The sequence below is a fragment of the Mixophyes fleayi genome, chromosome 4, assembly GCF_038048845.1.
Source record: "Mixophyes fleayi isolate aMixFle1 chromosome 4, aMixFle1.hap1, whole genome shotgun sequence".
NCBI classification, from domain to species: Eukaryota; Metazoa; Chordata; class Amphibia; order Anura; family Limnodynastidae; genus Mixophyes; species Mixophyes fleayi.
In genome coordinates, this window is record NC_134405.1 from 60,582,212 (window position 1) to 60,600,722 (window position 18,511).

Genomic DNA, 18,511 nt, shown 5'->3' on the forward strand with positions numbered 1-18,511 from the left:
AGCATGTAGGCAAATCACTCTGACGGTGCCCACACACTGTATGATTTTGATAGTATATAAGACGTATTTAGGGCTCCGGTTATGGAGCATGGTGGCGCCATATGTATTCATTTACTTATTACATTAATGCAGCTTGGCTCAAAACTGGAACAGAGTTGTCCTCAGCCCTTTCAGAGGTGATGAAGGATTTTAGAGCAGGGAGGAAGGGAGAGAGTGTCCAATCTAAATCAGATTGTTCACCTGTAAGTGTCAGTTTATCAGTTATGAGCTAATCAGCTGAAGAGAATTAAATACACTGCATGTTTTGCGTGTACAATTAGCTCTGCTTTATTAGTTACAAGTCCATATCTATATAGCAAAAATAACGTATTACAAAAAACTACGCCCCAAAAGGGTTTGACCACTCATGCTTCATTTAAACAGATTTTGCTTCATTCTCACATTTTCACACAGGAATTCTCCCCAGGGGGAGTTGGCTTATCTCCTGTGCTGCCATATTCAAGGTCATGAGCATAGTCTCCTGCAAACAATGAATAACTCCTACAAACTAGCTGTATCTAATCTGTCTTTAAGCTATAAGAGAACAAAATGGCTATAAGGTAACCAGATGGCGTCAGCTTAGCAAAATCACATTTCTCAAGAGTGATGTATGACGTCTCATGGTAATAATTAATCTCATTCCTATGCATGCTCGTCCTCTCTCCACACCTCCTCTGGCCATGGCCCCCGTTACACAGTGACCGTCCAGAGGGAAATGTGGAGGAACAAGTCTATATTTCTCTTAATACATAGACCCCTTAGAGTTTATCAGAACTAAAGATATGGCATGTTCTGATGATAACGGGTTAACTCAGGGTTGGGGAACCATTTTCTTTCATATTTCCACTCATTAAGGACATTGTAGGGAGTCTTTCATGGCCTAAAAGAGGAATAGCTTATTGTCAGGAAGATTAAACAATTAATGCAAAGTCAAACATTTCCTATATTTTAGTAACACATATATGTCTGTTAATATGGCTTTTGCAGTGGGTAAAGTTGTGATTTAAGATTGACCTCATTCATAGGATTGGGGTACTAATCCTAAGAGACAAGGTCAACTATCCGGTAACTGATGACATTTCTGAACCAGACAAAAATATTGTTGAGTCAAAGGGTAATGATATTTAAAAACCCAATTTTCTGTTTTAGTTTGAGAAATATGGCCGGAATGCCACAATCATCAGAAATAGAATCTTTGGGATGGTTAATTACGTCAACAAGGTAAGTCTGCTCACAGGTTATTATTACAATAGCTACCAAAAATGTAGAGGAGCGCTGGTTATAGTGAAATATTATTAATTCTCATATTTATTAAGAATAAAACAGTTTATAAATATAAATATATATGAACATAAACAAATAATATAATAAAATGTATATTCCCTGATTATGGCAAAATTGAAAGACAGTTGTTTATAAATCCCGACTCCTTAGCATCAATAATTTGCAGGTTATAATTGATGAATAACCCTTAAATATGCAAATACAAATGGCCACAGAAATTCCATACATAATTTTAAAAAATTCTGTCACTTCTGATGAAACCGCCCCCTTTAGAGGCGGATAAATGCGTCAGTTGATATTAGTGGCAAACTGACTGAAATACTCAGCTCCTCGTATACTAACAGAGTGCATTTTTTGGCCTTTCCAATGCCTTTTTGGACTGCATAAAGTTTGGAGCGCTCCATTCGAATCCAGGTTTGACATTAATTACATCTGTTTACAGTGGAATTTTCCTTGGCTTCCAATTGTTGCCTAATTGATGGACTATGTCATATTTTTCAATTATTGGGATTCCTGTATCCTGAATAATAGCTGTGGACATTTTTCTAAATATTGATTGAACAGTCTTATTGACATCGGAAATATTATCGGATTGCCTTATGTGGAATTGTTTTTGGACAATGTATTCTAACCACATAATCTATTAGGGGACTTTGTTGTCCTGATTCTTTGAACAGCAATCGTTACAGAATTTTTAGAAATATGTTTTTGTATATATATTTTTAGAAATTGTTTTATTCTTCTTTTTATTATTATTAAGATAAATATGAGAATTACTAATATTTCACTATAACCAGCGCTCCTCTACAATTTTGTTATTTTTTGTACATATCTGGGAGAAACAGTATCTGCTGTTTGTTGCAGCAGCGTTTGGTGAAGTATTTTATGATATTTTACCAGTTAGTGCCTAATTATCTGTTTCTTTGTATTATTATAATTGAATTCCCTTCACTTTTCTGCTGCCATCTTCAAATTGTGCTGACTGAGAAAGCTGCCTCATTAACGGCACACACTTTTAACTAAGTTGTGACAAATTTACCCAAGGTTTGCCTCAAAGTTCTCCTCCTCTGTGATAAAGCATTAGGATGCCCCCATGTAAGCCTCACTAGCCGTTAAATGGAACTCACAACTGTTAGTGGCTGGAATGGTGTAATGTTTGGTGTAACTGTTTATCTTACCCAGGTGTACAAGAGCATAAACACTATTGTGGTTCTTATTGGGATTGAAATTTGGGATAACAAAAACCAGATTGAAGTAAACGGCTCGGCTCCGGGGAACTTGGCTCGCTTCTCTGCGTGGAGGAAGGAAAGTATCCTGCCTAGGGTCGCAAACGATAACGCTCAGCTCATCACGTAAGTCTGTCCGTATGGAAACTTATTCTATGTCTCTGAAGCTGGTGGTAGTCATTAAAACGATGAGCAGAAACCCCACAACGGATACCCTGACAGGAATACACCAAAGGTGTATTCCCTGACAGACTGCTAATACTGACAGCTTCAAACACAGACCGGAAACACTGCAGACGAAGCAATGGTGCATGTCAGGAATAAGCCCCCTCTAGCTACTTCCTGATTTAATATCTTATCATGTATTCCAATAGTCATACAATATATCACCTCTATTTTGTCAGGAAACCTCTCCTGAACCCCTTTATCTGTCACAAACCACTCTATGCGCACTCGTGACTTGGAAGCTTACTGTAAGGGAACGCACAGGATTCCATCCCAAATCTCACACTCACCTCTTTCTCTAAGGCTAAAAATTTACTGGTCTCTTCCCAACACAGACACCCGCTTCCACACCTCTCCGCAAACTGCCACCAGCTACGTATAAGGCCCATAGCAAAACTATGACTCAATTATCCAGTTGCGCACACTCGGTGCTTTGGTAGCTAAACAGTTAACCCTTCACACTCTGGTTTGCAAAGAGTTAACCCCAGCCAAGCAATATCTCTCTTCTAAACAGGCAATGGATTTGTTATAACTTTTCTGTGGAGTGTCACAAAGACCCGATTTTTAATAGATCCCCTATGAATTTACCCATCTATTGATACCAAACAGGCCTAGGTACAGGGTATCAATTGAGCATTTACTCATCTCCTCAACTTCTCTGTGTGGCAGAATTCTTGATTTGACATATGAGCTGACCTTCAACACAATATTGAAGAATATGTGGTTGATTACTACTTTTATTGATTTTAAGTGCCATATTTAAATACTGAAATATTTTTGTCTATATAAAATATAGCCAAGTCAGCACATGGTCTCCTTGAGCCAGACACTATGCTGAGTGGTTGCTAAAAGTTTTTTCAGGTGTCAAAACTCCATCCTAGGCCATGATATAGCTCGCCTCAGGGGCCTTTAAAGCTGCTACAGGTGACACTCCTATCTTCTAACACTTGGATGTGCAGAGCCACCGAATACACACACAACAGACTCTCTGACTTCACATTTTACACTTTAGTAACTCAATTTATCAATTGATTCATGTGATATCCCATATTTACACTGCAGTTATGATTTAGACCTTATTCCCCACAATTATGTGATGGGTTAACCGTTATAACTGTAATTCCTCTATGATCACTACAGTTCATACCACAGAATACAGTGGCAGGATTATTTTAGTTATAGATGTGAGCAGATCGACCTATTCAGAACTATGCATGTTGCTGGATGGTAAAGTGGTGTGAAAGCAAAATATTGGGCGTGGCTATGCTAAATAGTAGGTATGGTTTATTTCAGATTAAGTAACATTCATTTAGAAAAAGTTATTTTGAATATAGTGTGGTCACATATCCCAAAATACAGAACTGGCATTATGCAGTTGTCAATACACAAAATATAAGAAATGTGTTATTTGCTCTGGGCACTTTACACCACTACTCTGAAGGGTTATTATAAAAGCTTGAAATAAACCTGTTGCAAAAGAATATCTATAGTTGATTGCAAAGCTTTAAATATTGGATAGGAAATTTATTTACTTTGTTGCAACTATTGTTCTTTAAATGTACCCTTTGGAATGCATGCTCTGTTTTTAGTGAACTTACCTCCATACACGACCTCTTCCTCTCAAACAACCTCAACCTGCTGGCAATAACAGAAACATGGCTCATGCAATCAGACACTGCCTCACCTGCAGCCCTGTCCCATGGTGGCCTCCATCTCACCCACACCGCCAGACCTGGAGGCAGACAAGGAGGTGGGGTTGGGCTACTTCTCTCCTCACAGTTCTACCAAATGTCCCATCACTCACATTCACATCTTTTGAAGTACATACTGTTAGGATTTTTATCCCATTCTCTATGCGTATTGCTGTTATCTACCAACCCCCTGGACCACATCAAACATTTCTTGAACATTTCTCTGCATGGTTCCCTCATTTCTTATCTTCTGACATCCCCACCATCATCATGGTGATTTCAATATCTCCATTGATAATCCACATTCCACTTGTGCTTCCAAACTACTCTCTATAACTTCCTCCCTCGGCCTCTCCCAGTGGACTGACTCCTCTACTCATCAGGATGGCAACTGCCTTGATTTTGTTTTCTCTAAACTACACTCCATTTCTGATTTCCTTAACACTCCTACCCGCACTCGAATAATCACCTAATCAGTTACAAGCTCTTCTCCCAGTACTTTAACCTCTCTGCTGTCTAACTCTACGAAGCCTCCTCATACCCGCAGAAATCTTAACTCTATTCATTTTCAACAGTTTTCCACCTCTCTCCAATACCTTCTCTCCCCAATTACTACATTTTCCTCCCCTGATATGGCATTTCCTCATTTCCACTAGTGTAAATCTTGTTCCTATAATGCTTTCCCTACCACTCATATCAAAATGCCCTCGACACTGCTCAATAAATATACTTACAATCTCTCTTATATGCTAAGGCATCTAAGCCTTTTTAACACATTTAATTGTCTTCTCAACCCTCCCATCCCAAACCCTCCAACTAACATCTGTAGCCAAGATCTGGCTTCCTACTTCAAGGACGAGATTGATAACATCTGACTTGAAATTGTATCATCACCCTTGACAAACAATCATCACCCTCTGACAGCCTCTCTTCATTTCATCCCACAAGTGAAGATGAAATATCTACTCCTCCTATCTTGCTACTCTACCACCTGTCCTCTTGAGCCTATACCCTCACAAATTGGAAGATCTCTGGCTCCTGTGCGCATCACAGCACTAACTAAATTCTGTAATCTCTCTCTCTCTCTCTAATGGTAGCTTTCAATCATTATTTAGGCACGCAGTTATTACTCCTTTTCTGAAAAAATAAAATTCTGCCCGAAACACTCTCTCAAACTACCTACCCAACTTTCAGCTCCCGTGCCCCTCCAAGCTTTTTAAGAAACTGCATTGACTAAGGTTGTCAATGATTCAATCACTGCTAAATTTAAAGGCCATTACTCACTTCTAATTCTCATACAACCACTAAAGTCCCTAGGTCTTCAAGACACTGTCCTATCCTGGTTCTTAACCTACCTATCTATTCACTCTTTCAGTGTTAGTGTCAGAATCACTAGGTGGAGTTGATGATACCTGCCAGCAGTTGGCACTACTGAGTACTGAGGCGCGGAGTCTAACCAGGGACCCCCGCAAGGAGGTATGGACTTCGCTGCAAGGGACGTGCAGGTCGCGGACCTCAGTATCAGTCAGCTGGCGAGGTAACAATTGATGCAGTGGTGACAGCCCACAAGGATGCAGGATGGAAGAGTAGTCAGCAAGCCGGGTGAAAACCAGAGGAACGGATATAGCCAAATCAGAAGCAGGAGAATAGTCAGGAAGCCGGGTCAATACCAAATATCACTCTAAGCCAGAATCAGGAACCAAAAGAGAAGTCAGGAACAAGCCGGGGTCAGAATCCAATAAACAGTAACACAGGAATAAATGCTGGAGCAAGGCTGAAGACCAAATACTCTGGCAAGCAAATGGCCTCAGTGAGTTCATTAAATAGAGAAGAGAGATCCCTCATAGGTGCATGAAAATCGGCGGGGAAACCACAACCAATCGCTGACAAGTCGCAGGGCGACGGAGCGTGGAATCTTGCGCATGCGTACCGATGGCAAACGTAAATGGCGTCATGTTGCTAAGTAACGATTGCCAAGCTTGGCGTATGCATGCGAATAGAAAGGTAAGCCTCTCTAAGCAGCGGGACACGGATTGAGCAAGGAGACAGGCGTCCGTTTAGAGGCAGAAACAGGACAGCGCCTTATTTAAAAATGTATCTATCCTCTCCTGATCTCTCACCATCTCGGTTGGCTCACATTCCGACTGTCTTAATGTAATTTCATTTTAGATGTCCTCTCGCCAAATCTAGCTCAATATTTCAAGAACAGAGTTAATAATATATCCCGCCGCCAACAGCATTTACCTACCTGATATTTCAATTCCTTTTTACATGACTATAAATCCCACCCTACTAGCCCATGTCTAGATATAATCCTTGACTCAGAATAATCCTTTGCTCCCCACATCAACTCTATATCTGAATCATGTCACATACATCTAAAAAACATTTCCAGAATACGCTCATATCTCAAACAAGACATTGCAAAAACCTTAATTCATGCACTTATCATCTCCCACATTGACTATTGCAATTCCCTCCTTACTGATCTTCAGACTCTCACCCTACAATCTATTTTGCACGCAGGGGCCAGATTGATTATCCTATCCATGCAAATTGTTCTTCCACTGCTGAACCACTCTGTCAGTCTCAATATTAGTTGCCTGTTTTTCACCGAATACAATAAAATATCTTTCAACTAACATAAAAACTTTAACCCTATAGGCAATAGGGATATAACCAAGCGCTAATTATTATTAAATCCTCAATCACAGAGGAATAAAGAATAACTAATTAAAATTAAATATATACGCTGTAAACAAAACCACCGTTTCTGCACCTCAGAGGGGATATACGCAGCTATTCAATAGAAGTTGTTGTGATTCAACTTTAGAACAATTGAAAACAAAATAAAAAAGTTTGTTCAGAGATAATTGACATTGGATATAATTTTTTCCTATAAGTGCACTATAGGTGATCCTTTTTTTAATAAAATTTATCATAATCGAGCTGGTCCTTGTTATTGGCATCTGAATTTAATTTATTTTATTTATTTTATTTACTTTGTTTTATGCTTTTAATGATATTGTATTGTGTAATACATTTTAAACATATATGTCAATATAGTTTTCTGGTGGTATTTTACTCTAGAGAGGATATACTTGCGCTTTTCTCTTTTTTTCAGTTAACATACACAGCCATCAACAAAACTAAAAAAACATACATCAGCTCACTTGTCTCACAATATCTCCCAACTCGATACCTCCGTTCTGCACAAGATCTGCGTCTTTCATCCACACTAATTACCTGCTCCAATTCCTGGTTACAGGACTTTTAATCTGGGCTGCACCCACTTTGTGGAATTCTCTCTCTTGCACAATAAGACTTTCCTCTAATCTTCAAACCCTCTCTAAAAAACCCACTCCTTCAGGCAAACTTATAAAATTCCTCAACCACACTCTTTATTTCCCTAGATTATGCTATTACTATCCCTTTGCATAGAAGACAACAACACTTTGACTAACATTAGTGTGTGACTGTACATTTTTACCTTTGTAATCTAGCTGGGAAAATATGCAATAAGTAGCACTTACCCTCATGTATCAGACTCCCATTGTCCCGTAGAGCAGGACCCTCTTACCTCTCTGTCTGTATTACCCAGCATTGTGTTATTACCAAAATTGTTAAGCGCAATGGAATATGCTGGCGCTATATAAATGAATGCTGATGATGATATTGATGATTGTTCATAGAGATATGTGGGATAGAACAGTGGATGTAACCTAACTCCTATGGCGAGTTGTCAATCTGAAGACGGGATGGAGTCCTAAATTATATCTATTATATTGCACCTGTAGCTTACAAACATTTTGCATTACCAGTTTATTAAGAAGTGTGTGTCTTCTATGTGCTGATCAGAAATGTGCACAATGGAATTGTTCTAACAGAGTTTTTTTTGTCTCTCAGAAACAAAGACTTTGATGGTCCTACAGTTGGGTTGGCATACACTAGCTCAATGTGCACCAGCTTATCTGCTGGGGTCATCCAGGTGAGATTCACACAATGAATCGTATTTACATAATAATGGGCATTCATTATGGTGGATTGCATGCAAGTGGAACCATCAATCAATAAATATTGTCAGAAGTAGAAAATAAGGAGTCTATGTACTAAGGGTAATATGAGACAGTGGCAGATTTGCCTTAGTACATGGGTCCCAGTGTTGCTCTCTGTCGCTTAGTGAGACTGCCCGCCAGAGGAGTTGGGATAGAGATACATCAAGCACACATGGTAATAAGATTTATCGCTAGATGCACCACTCCCCCTCCTCCTCCTGGTGTCACAATTCTGTGCAAATCAGCTCTGTCCGACCTACGTTGTATGTAGGAAACAAATCTTATATATGGTGCTGCTCTGCTACAAATTATGTCACTGTGGCGGCTCTTTACAGTTCAGGACCAATTGCATATGATTTTCATAGACTTAGACTATTCTAAGAAAGGATTCATATATACCAGCTATTCCTAACCCGTCTCTGAACAACTTTGCATGACACCATGTGTCATGAGGATTTATGGTATCAGAGGAATACTGTTAGAATAAGTTTCAGATATTAAACGGGGATATTAAATGGGGTTTATATGGGAGCTATACACTAACTGTATGTAGTACAAATTATTTGTTATATTATATTTTAAGATTGTTGTGTCACGATTAAGGAAATTAGATGGTGTCTGTGTAGGAAACTGTTCTGTAACTCCGATAAGGTTGTGAACCCCTGATATTGATATATCCATCCATCCATATATGTATACATAGAAAGTGTGATGTAACAGTTGGCAAAAAGTAAAAGGTGAAATGTCAACTATGAAAATCCTGCACGTGCCCCTGTAACAGTCCCAATTCTATTATTCCGTTTACATTTGGAATTACAACATTTGAAATCGTATAATTGCAACGGAAGAGTGACATTGAAAAAAAAGTTCATACTGTTGAAAAAGTGGCAAAGTTAGACCAGGTTTCAGTGGTCCAGAAGGAGCTGCCACTATGACTCCACTATGATACGCTGACTAGGGGACGCATTTAGAAATCAAACAACATTTTTATAAATCTAGTGCAAATAAAGAAAAACATTGCCATAGTGTAGAATCCATTATTTCATAATCTTTCTGAGGCAAATTGTTCCAATTGACAAATGTTGCCCAGACCTTTCCCTTTGTGTAAGCAAAATAGAACTGAAAACAGCACTAATGTAGCAGCAAAACTAACTCCTAAAACAGCTGCTGTTAGTATCTGACTAATTAGGCTGAGTATGGTTAGGGGTCATTTGATGTTTCTATCTCCCATTGCATGTAGTATACTGAGCAAAGTAGTGCCCGGGTTTCTGTATAAATACGCAAGTCTGTCAAGTTCAACATATATTAAATTATGAGCAATAAATAAATGTTTTAGCTTCTCCTGCACTACCCCCCAATTGCAGCAATATATACCTTAGGATAATATCCAATTTAAACAATATTACAAAATATCCAAAAAAACAAATAAAGTGTACTTGGCGCTATTGGTACATTATACAATAAGAATAGAATGTCAATAATTATACTTTAGCCTACAGCACTTGGTATTCCCAGGTAATCTCCCATCCAAATACTAACCCAGTTCTAATCCTACTTAGCTTCCAAGATCAGACAAGATTGGGCTTGTTCAAGGTGGTGAGACTGTAGGCTCATATTAACACAATGTCTTTTGAAAGTGATGTGTGCTTTCTTCTTAATAGAGGTGTGTCACTTCTTTTTTTCCTTCAGTGTTACATATAAACAAACAATTTCCTTTAAAAGTGATGTATGCTTTCTTCTCAATAAAGGTGTATCACTTCCTCTTATTCCTCCAGTGTTCGATATAAAGAAACAAACAAAAAAAGATCATAGTGCAAACTGTGCTAACTCTTAAACCTATACAACTGCAATCTTTCTTCACAGCAGATATAAAATCCAATTATATTTCAAACTCATAAATGTTCTCATCCACTAGTGTATTATCAATCTCCTTTTCTTTCCTCTCTTACAGAGGTCTGACTTTATATGAGTTAGTTACTTTTTACAGCTGAACCAAACTTTCTGTATTTCATCTCTCTTATCATTCCACAAATTGGGTTTATAAACAAATAAAACAACAATTATATGATTTTCTTAAAAAGTAAACAAATATTCTTTATTTTTCCCCAATATATAAAAAAATGTAAAAACATTCCAACATCCAGTTTTAAAATTTCTCTCCGATCCCTATGAAGGTGGACTCTTACCCCATTAAGCACATAACAGGCATGTAAGGAGTGCAATCACTGTGAGATGATATCAGCAGGTGCCGGCCACATTGCCTCACTGTCCCGCAAGTCTTTCAGGTGCAGTTCCCACCTGGTATTGGATCCACCAGTCTCACCATCTTATTTAAATTATAATTGTGTTGATCCTGTCCAGGGACTGATTGTTTAATGTGGTTTAAATGTGAAACGTTGATGTCCGTTTCAAACGTTTTATGTGATGTCATCTGTGACATCATTAGGTCATATGTTATGCAGAACTATAACATTTTTCAGAAGCTATCTTTGCTTTTACATTTCTCCCTGTGTGCACTAAATCCTCCAGCACAGATGGTGTCTCTGACGTACTTCTCTCCACATTCGCAGGATCACAGTAAAAACGAAGTCATGGTCGGTGTCACACTAGCGCATGAAATGGGCCATAACCTTGGATTGGGCCATGATGACGTTAACTGTTCATGTTCTGCAGGGCCATGCGTCATGTTACCAGTTCTCAGGTGGGATTATCAATAACAACTAACATGCACTAAAGGTGGTTCTAGGTGTCCAGAATCGTATGCACCCTAAAATACAGGATCATATACACACAGAAATGGCTGCATTGTGGCAGATTGTGCTCTGTTCACATGTAAATTGAAGTTAATTTTTCCTAGATGTAATTGTACTCCAAGATGATTACAATACACATGTTCAAATAATTAAGCAAATTGTAGCAATGCTACTTCTTCCCAACAGTTGCAGGCCTTTTAGATCTCCCTTTCTCTCCCTGTATCAGTGGTGTACACAGTGGCGCTGAGAATAGGGACAAATAACAAAATACTTTTCATAGGGTCTGAGCGACTATGAGGTGGGCGGATGGGACAACAGTCCGGGCCCAGGGTATCCACAGCTCCAACCGCATCTGCCCATCAACAACGTCACTTCTGGCTCTCCGCCCGATCGTTGCTAGGGCAATAGCCGGGCACCGAACTGTCAAACCGCTGCGTCCTGGCGGAGGAAATAGCCGGGCGCGTGCGCACCAGGGGGTTATTTATTATTAGCCCCCTGCAGCTGATTAGCTTAGGCTGTGCCTCCCTAGCTGCTATTGGCTGCTCTAGGTATTTAAGGCAGGGAGGACTGACCCTCCCTACTGCTGATAGCATTCACAATCTGTGCTGTTGCTGACCTGCTGTTTGGCTCCTGTTATTACCTGACCTTCTGTTGTGACCCTTGCCTGTACCTTGGACCTTGCCTGTTTGCCTGTTGCCCTGACCTTTTGCTTAAATACTGGACTTCGCTGTTTCTCTTGTGACCCTGACCTTTGCTTGGATACCGATTTGCCCATCTGCTATGAACCCCTGACCTGGGCCTGCCACTGACCACCCGCTCCAGCCTGGGCTAGCGCCTCCGGTTCCATCTGCACTATGGCCATCATAGGTGAGCTTTTACTGCACTTAGCCTAAGATCTGGGGGCATCCAAGTACCTGTGGGCACATAAATCTCTTTGGGAAAGGAAGCTGCTAAAGGTGAAGACCTCAACACTATTGTTCTTAAAGCTCATCTTGGTGGTCGTGAGCCATAACAATAATATAGCAACCCAGTGCAATGTGCAACATACGTAATATCCTCACAAAAAGCTATATATCATTGAAGTGTTTCCAATCACTTCATCAATAACCAAGTGTGTAATCCGAAACAAATTGAAATTTTTAGGGATCCAACACATAGAGAAATTCTGGCGAGGAGGAGATTTCATGGCAAATATATCACGTATTGAAACTAAGTGGATATACCAGATGAAAACACTGACACCCCACAGTCTCAATAGTCATTTTGATTTAGGTTCTTTCTTGAAGTTATAAATATACTTTTTTAAAATATCATTTTTATATATCCATTTTAGCACAATTTCATTTAATATGAATCAGGACGCATAAATTAAATACATTTTTTTCATACACCTTTTATATGTTTTTAATCCTAATTGAAATAAAGAATTTTTATCCAATGAGAACTGGAAACAGAGTATAAATCAGTCCCAAAGTAGTGGGTATGCATCCTTGACAAAGTCTGCTAGCCGGATGAAACGCGTTGGTCTTAATCGTCACAGCCACCGTAGCCCCGCGTTCCAATGTGTTCCACTGCGGCTCATACTCTTCCCGCCTTCATAAGCAGCAACATTGAAAGCAACCACAAGCCAAAAAATACTGTACGCATTGGCTTTCTCATCTGGACAATGATCAAACATCTCAGTAGAGACATGTAGGGTAAGAAAACTCGTTTTTTCCATGAAATTGTTTTATAGGTTGGTTCCAGCAACACAATTTTGCAAAAAAAAGCTATAAACATTATATGTGTCCTGACTCATTTTTTCACATTATATTTATTATACACAATTCATTCATGAGATTAGTATTGTGCCCTTTATTTAATTACAGATATTTGTTTTTAAAAGGAGCAGCATTCTGATCTAGTGAGAGCGCCTCATCCCACTTTTTTATTCATCCGCAGTACATTTATGTAGTAAAAGCTCATCTATGATGACCGTAACGCAGATGGAACCGGAGGAGACAGGTGTCCCTCCTTAGAAAGTTTGCATGTCTTTTAAAAATGTTGCTTTTGGGCCTAGACAAAGCTCTAGTTACACCCCTACCGACTGATGACATCACTGACATCTGCAGAGACCTCCTGCATCATCAAGCATAAGTGTGAGTGTAGTGCATCAAACAGAGGAAAAAAAAATAATGAATTAAGATGGCAATTAATGATGGGACAATGGGGTGTGTGCCAGGGGCGGATCTAGAAAAATGCTGTACCCGGGGCGATTTAGGGGGGGGCGATTTAGGCCCCGCCCCTTTCTAGCATCTTAGGCTGCCAACGGCTGCACACTATGTGCAGGTCCGTCCAGCCGTGACAGGCAGGGACAGTGTGCTGCCTGGCTGCTCTGATTGTGTTTTAAACACAGTCAGAGCAGCCGGGCAGCACACTGTCCCTGCCTGTCATGGCTGGACGGACCTGCACATACTGTGCAGCCGTCGGCAGCAAGTGTCTTCTAGGCGGGGCGATTGCCCCGATCGCCCCCCCCCTGAATCCGCCTCTGGTGTGTGCAGACTTAAACTTTTTGATGGTGCCAACAACCCATTTTGTTATAATCTCCTTTGTGTTTTCATCCAATTATTGACAATTTATCTACCTCTTCTATTTTTCTGTGCAGTGCTAGACTCCCCAATCAGTTAAGTAACTGCAGCCAGAACCAATTCAAGAAGTTCCTTTTGAAGAAAGTGCCAAACTGTATGATGAACAAGCCCAATAGAGAGAAGGATTTAGCCCCAGCTGTGTGTGGAAACATGTTCACTGAACTGGGTGAAGATTGTGACTGTGGCACAGTGCAGGTATCTGGGGGAGGAGTGTGACTGTGGCACGGTGCAGGTATCTGTGGGAGGAGTGTGACTGTGACATGGTGCAGGTATCTGGGGGAGGAATGTAACTGTGGCACAGTGCAGGTATCTGGGGGAGGAGTGTGACTGTGGCACGGTGCAGGTATCTGGGGGAGGAATGTAACTGTGGCACAGTGCAGGTATCTGGGGGAGGAATGTAACTGTGGCACAGTGCAGGTATCTGGGGGAGGAATGTGACTGTGGCACAGTGCAGGTATCTGGGGGAGGAGTGTGACTGTGGCACAGTGCAGGTATCTGGGGGAGGAATGTGACTGTGGCACAGTGCAGGTATCTGGGGGAGGAGTGTGACTGTGGCACAGTGCAGGTATCTGTGGGAGGAGTGTGACTGTGGCACAGTGCAGGTATCTGGGGGAGGAATGTGACTGTGGCACAGTGCAGGTATCTGGGGAGGAGTGTGACTGTGGCACAGTGCAGGTATCTGTGGGAGGAGTGTGACTGTGGCACAGTGCAGGTATCTGTGGGAGGAGTGTGACTGTGGCACAGTGCAGGTATCTGTGGGAGGAGTGTGACTGTGGCACAGTGCAGGTATCTGGGGGAGGAATGTGACTGTGGCACAGTGCAGGTATCTGGGGGAGGAGTGTGACTGTGGCACAGTGCAGGTATCTGGGGGAGGAATGTGACTGTGGCACAGTGCAGGTATCTGGGGAGGAGTGTGACTGTGGCACAGTGCAGGTATCTGTGGGAGGAGTGTGACTGTGGCACAGTGCAGGTATCTGGGGGAGGAATGTGACTGTGGCACAGTGCAGGTATCTGGGGGAGGAATGTGACTGTGGCACAGTGCAGGTATCTGTGGGAGGAGTGTGACTGTGGCACAGTGCAGGTATCTGGGGAGGAGTGTGACTGTGGCACAGTGCAGGTATCTGGGGGAGGAATGTGACTGTGGCACAGTGCAGGTATCTGGGGGAGGAGTGTGACTGTGGCACAGTGCAGGTATCTGGGGGAGGAGTGTGACTTTGGCACAGTGCAGGTATCTGGGGAGGAGTGTGACTGTGGCACAGTGCAGGTATCTGTGGGAGGAGTGTGACTGTGGCACAGTGCAGGTATCTGTGGGAGGAGTGTGACTGTGGCACAGTGCAGGTATCTGTGGGAGGAGTGTGACTGTGGCACAGTGCAGGTATCTGGGGGAGGAATGTGACTGTGGCACAGTGCAGGTATCTGGGGGAGGAGTGTGACTGTGGCACAGTGCAGGTATCTGGGGGAGGAATGTGACTGTGGCACAGTGCAGGTATCTGGGGAGGAGTGTGACTGTGGCACAGTGCAGGTATCTGTGGGAGGAGTGTGACTGTGGCACAGTGCAGGTATCTGGGGGAGGAATGTGACTGTGGCACAGTGCAGGTATCTGGGGGAGGAATGTGACTGTGGCACAGTGCAGGTATCTGTGGGAGGAGTGTGACTGTGGCACAGTGCAGGTATCTGGGGAGGAGTGTGACTGTGGCACAGTGCAGGTATCTGGGGGAGGAATGTGACTGTGGCACAGTGCAGGTATCTGGGGGAGGAGTGTGACTGTGGCACAGTGCAGGTATCTGGGGGAGGAGTGTGACTTTGGCACAGTGCAGGTATCTGGGGAGGAGTGTGACTGTGGCACAGTGCAGGTATCTGGGGGAGGAATGTGACTGTGGCACAGTGCAGGTATCTGTGGGAGGAATGTGACTGTGGCACAGTGCAGGTATCTGGGGGAGGAATGTGACTGTGGCACAGTGCAGGTATCTGGGGGAGGAGTGTGACTGTGGCACAGTGCAGGTATCTGTGGGAGGAGTGTGACTGTGGCACAGTGCAGGTATCTGGGGGAGGAGTGTGACTGTGGCACAGTGCAGGTATCTGGGGCAGGAGTGTGACTGTGGCACAGTGCAGGTATCTGGGGGAGGAGTGTGACTGTGGCACAGTGCAGGTATCTGTGGGAGGAGTGTGACTGTGGCACAGTGCAGGTATCTGGGGGAGGAATGTGACTGTGGCACAGTGCAGGTATCTGGGGGAGGAATGTGACTGTGGCACAGTGCAGGTATCTGTGGGAGGAATGTTATCTGTTATTTTTTTACTGACAGTAAACCTAATGACAGATAAAAAACATTTTTATAAAGACACCCCAATGTCTCCTTAATGCTAAAAGATTATGACACAAGATAAGTAATTTGCCCATGGAGCTGGCCCAGATATCATCAGATCTTATTGTTGTATTTTAGGAATGCACCAACCCCTGCTGTGACGCTGCTACCTGCAAAATGAAAAAGGGCGCTGTGTGCGCAGAAGGGGATTGCTGTGAGAATTGTAAGGTAAGTATGTGGCTCAGTGCATGGTCCCACACCATGCAGACACTTCCTCCTATAACTAGTATGACGTTGGGGCACATGCGTCCCACATTCACAGAGGATACCCCTCGTCATGCCTGAATAGAGAAGATGGGTGGTCCGGGAGGCAAGAACAGCATCACTGGGCCCCTACCCAAATTGTGTGATGCACTGTTGCACCCCTGATCACAAGATCTAGCCATTAGGGACCCACACCCTTACTTTTTACTTATAATTAATTTACCCACTTTATAGCCAGTGCCACCTTCACATATATTGCCAACAACCTCATATGTTGGCTTTAAAATAACAGTTAATGTTGGGAGGTGAACATTGGGAGGGCACAGAATATAGGAGCATTTTAGGTGCATCCTAGAAGGACACATAAGGTCTCATATACAGATGGGACACAAATCTGTTGATTTATTTGCTTAAATTCCATATTTCTATACCGCGCATGCACAGGAAAACTGTATTAGCATACTTCCTATGCAGACTCAGGCACATCATTCACTTACTACTCTTACAGAGGTGGAGGGAACTGATGTTACAATGTAGTTAAGTACAGAAAAGACTTGTTCATGTACTTGCAACCTATGTAGAGGACGGTGTCTGCGGGTGCTCGTCCCTGGTGTTAGACACATGCTGCTGATTTTGCAGGTGTTATATAAGTTCCTCCCACCTTCGATGAAAACCCCATACTGAAAGCAGTAGGACTCTTCTCACAACCCTGGGGTGGTGGTGTATGGTAATTATATAAATGTATTTCCCATGTATGGTCCCAGCAAGTCCTGGCAGCCATAAACTGCTTGGGTATGCTGGTGCTTCTAGAACTACAAGTGTCAGCGTACCTATGACTGCCAGAGCATGCTAGCACTTGTAGAACTACCAGGGTTCGCTGGGACCTGTGGTGCACCTTTAATAAAATACACTGAAGTAACACACACTCACCTTGACAAAGTCCTTTGTTAATAAAAGACCCTGACACACATACCCTCTTATACTCATTTATTGCTCACCTAAATGTCCTTGTAGCTGCTCTTTTTAGGGTGAACCCATGCTGCTCATTCAGTCCCTGCCCCCGACAATTGCTGCTTCCACCCTAATGTATGAGCGCTAATACTGGTAGCACTTTTGGGAGGGAGGACACAATTTTTTAAATAAAAAAGTGGTAATTAAAAAAAAACAACATTATATTGTTAGTCATAATCATCAAGTTAATGATGATGACTGGTGTCTCTCTACCGATGCTACACCATAAACGTCTCTTCCTGCAGCATACGTATTTATCTTAATATATGTGCAGCTTTTTGTGGGCACATTTATCTTCCAACGCTACAGCAGGCACAGAGCATGGAGAAATAATAATGAGGGGTTTTAAACTGGAGATATCCAAGAGAGGACATGAGGACTTTAATGTTTAATCTAAACTGAGTAATCCAGAAAGAAAACAGTTAGAATCTTAATCTAAAGAGAGAACATATTGCTAGAGAATCTGATGACTAATGCAGCCTTGTGCAGTTTGTAATACTGTTTTTCCTATCACAGAGGGTGGGAGTGGTGGTGGGAAATAAGCTCGGGGAGACGTTGATGATGATGATGAAGAGTCTTGTAGTCTTGTACCGACAAGTGTGGCTTTGTCTTCCTCCGCAGTATATGAAAGCAGGAGCGGTGTGCAGACCCAGCAGTAATGACTGTGATTTGCCAGACATGTGCGATGGAAACTCCAATCTCTGCACCACCGATCGAATCAAAGACAATGGAGTGTCCTGCATGGATGGCCAGGGGTACTGTAAGAATGGGATGTGCCCAACACACAAGACCCAATGCACTGCTGTCTGGGGACCAGGTGAGTGTTGTATTAAATGTGCCACATTCATATTTTGCCCTTGTTTTCACTTTGCCCAATAGGGTATTACTGGCCAGAGACGCCAGACGGCATCATCAGCAGATTAAAGGGTGGGCCCTGCGATGTCTGTCCACCCTCTCCCGAGGCCCCTACTATGCCCTTCTGAGCATGTGTGTGGGTCGATGCATGCAGAGTGAAGGCCAAATACCAGACTTC

General features: G+C 42.3%; 2 protein-coding genes across 2 annotated transcripts in view; both read left to right on the forward strand.

The window, feature by feature from the left end:
• Window positions 1-18,511, forward strand: part of LOC142151490 (zinc metalloproteinase-disintegrin-like VLAIP-B) — a 312,990-nt gene that overhangs the window by 140,907 nt on the left and 153,572 nt on the right. The window lies entirely within an intron of this gene.
• The window catches only part of LOC142149868 (zinc metalloproteinase-disintegrin-like ohanin), a 41,890-nt gene that overhangs the window by 8,275 nt on the left and 15,104 nt on the right, over window positions 1-18,511 (forward strand). Inside the window, exons 8-14 of the mRNA XM_075205169.1 lie at window positions 1,189-1,260; window positions 2,506-2,675; window positions 8,372-8,453; window positions 11,091-11,221; window positions 13,918-14,095; window positions 16,342-16,431; window positions 18,100-18,295. Of these exons, the coding sequence (XP_075061270.1) occupies window positions 1,189-1,260; window positions 2,506-2,675; window positions 8,372-8,453; window positions 11,091-11,221; window positions 13,918-14,095; window positions 16,342-16,431; window positions 18,100-18,295 (919 nt within the window). The remainder of the gene's footprint in view (window positions 1-1,188; window positions 1,261-2,505; window positions 2,676-8,371; window positions 8,454-11,090; window positions 11,222-13,917; window positions 14,096-16,341; window positions 16,432-18,099; window positions 18,296-18,511) is intronic.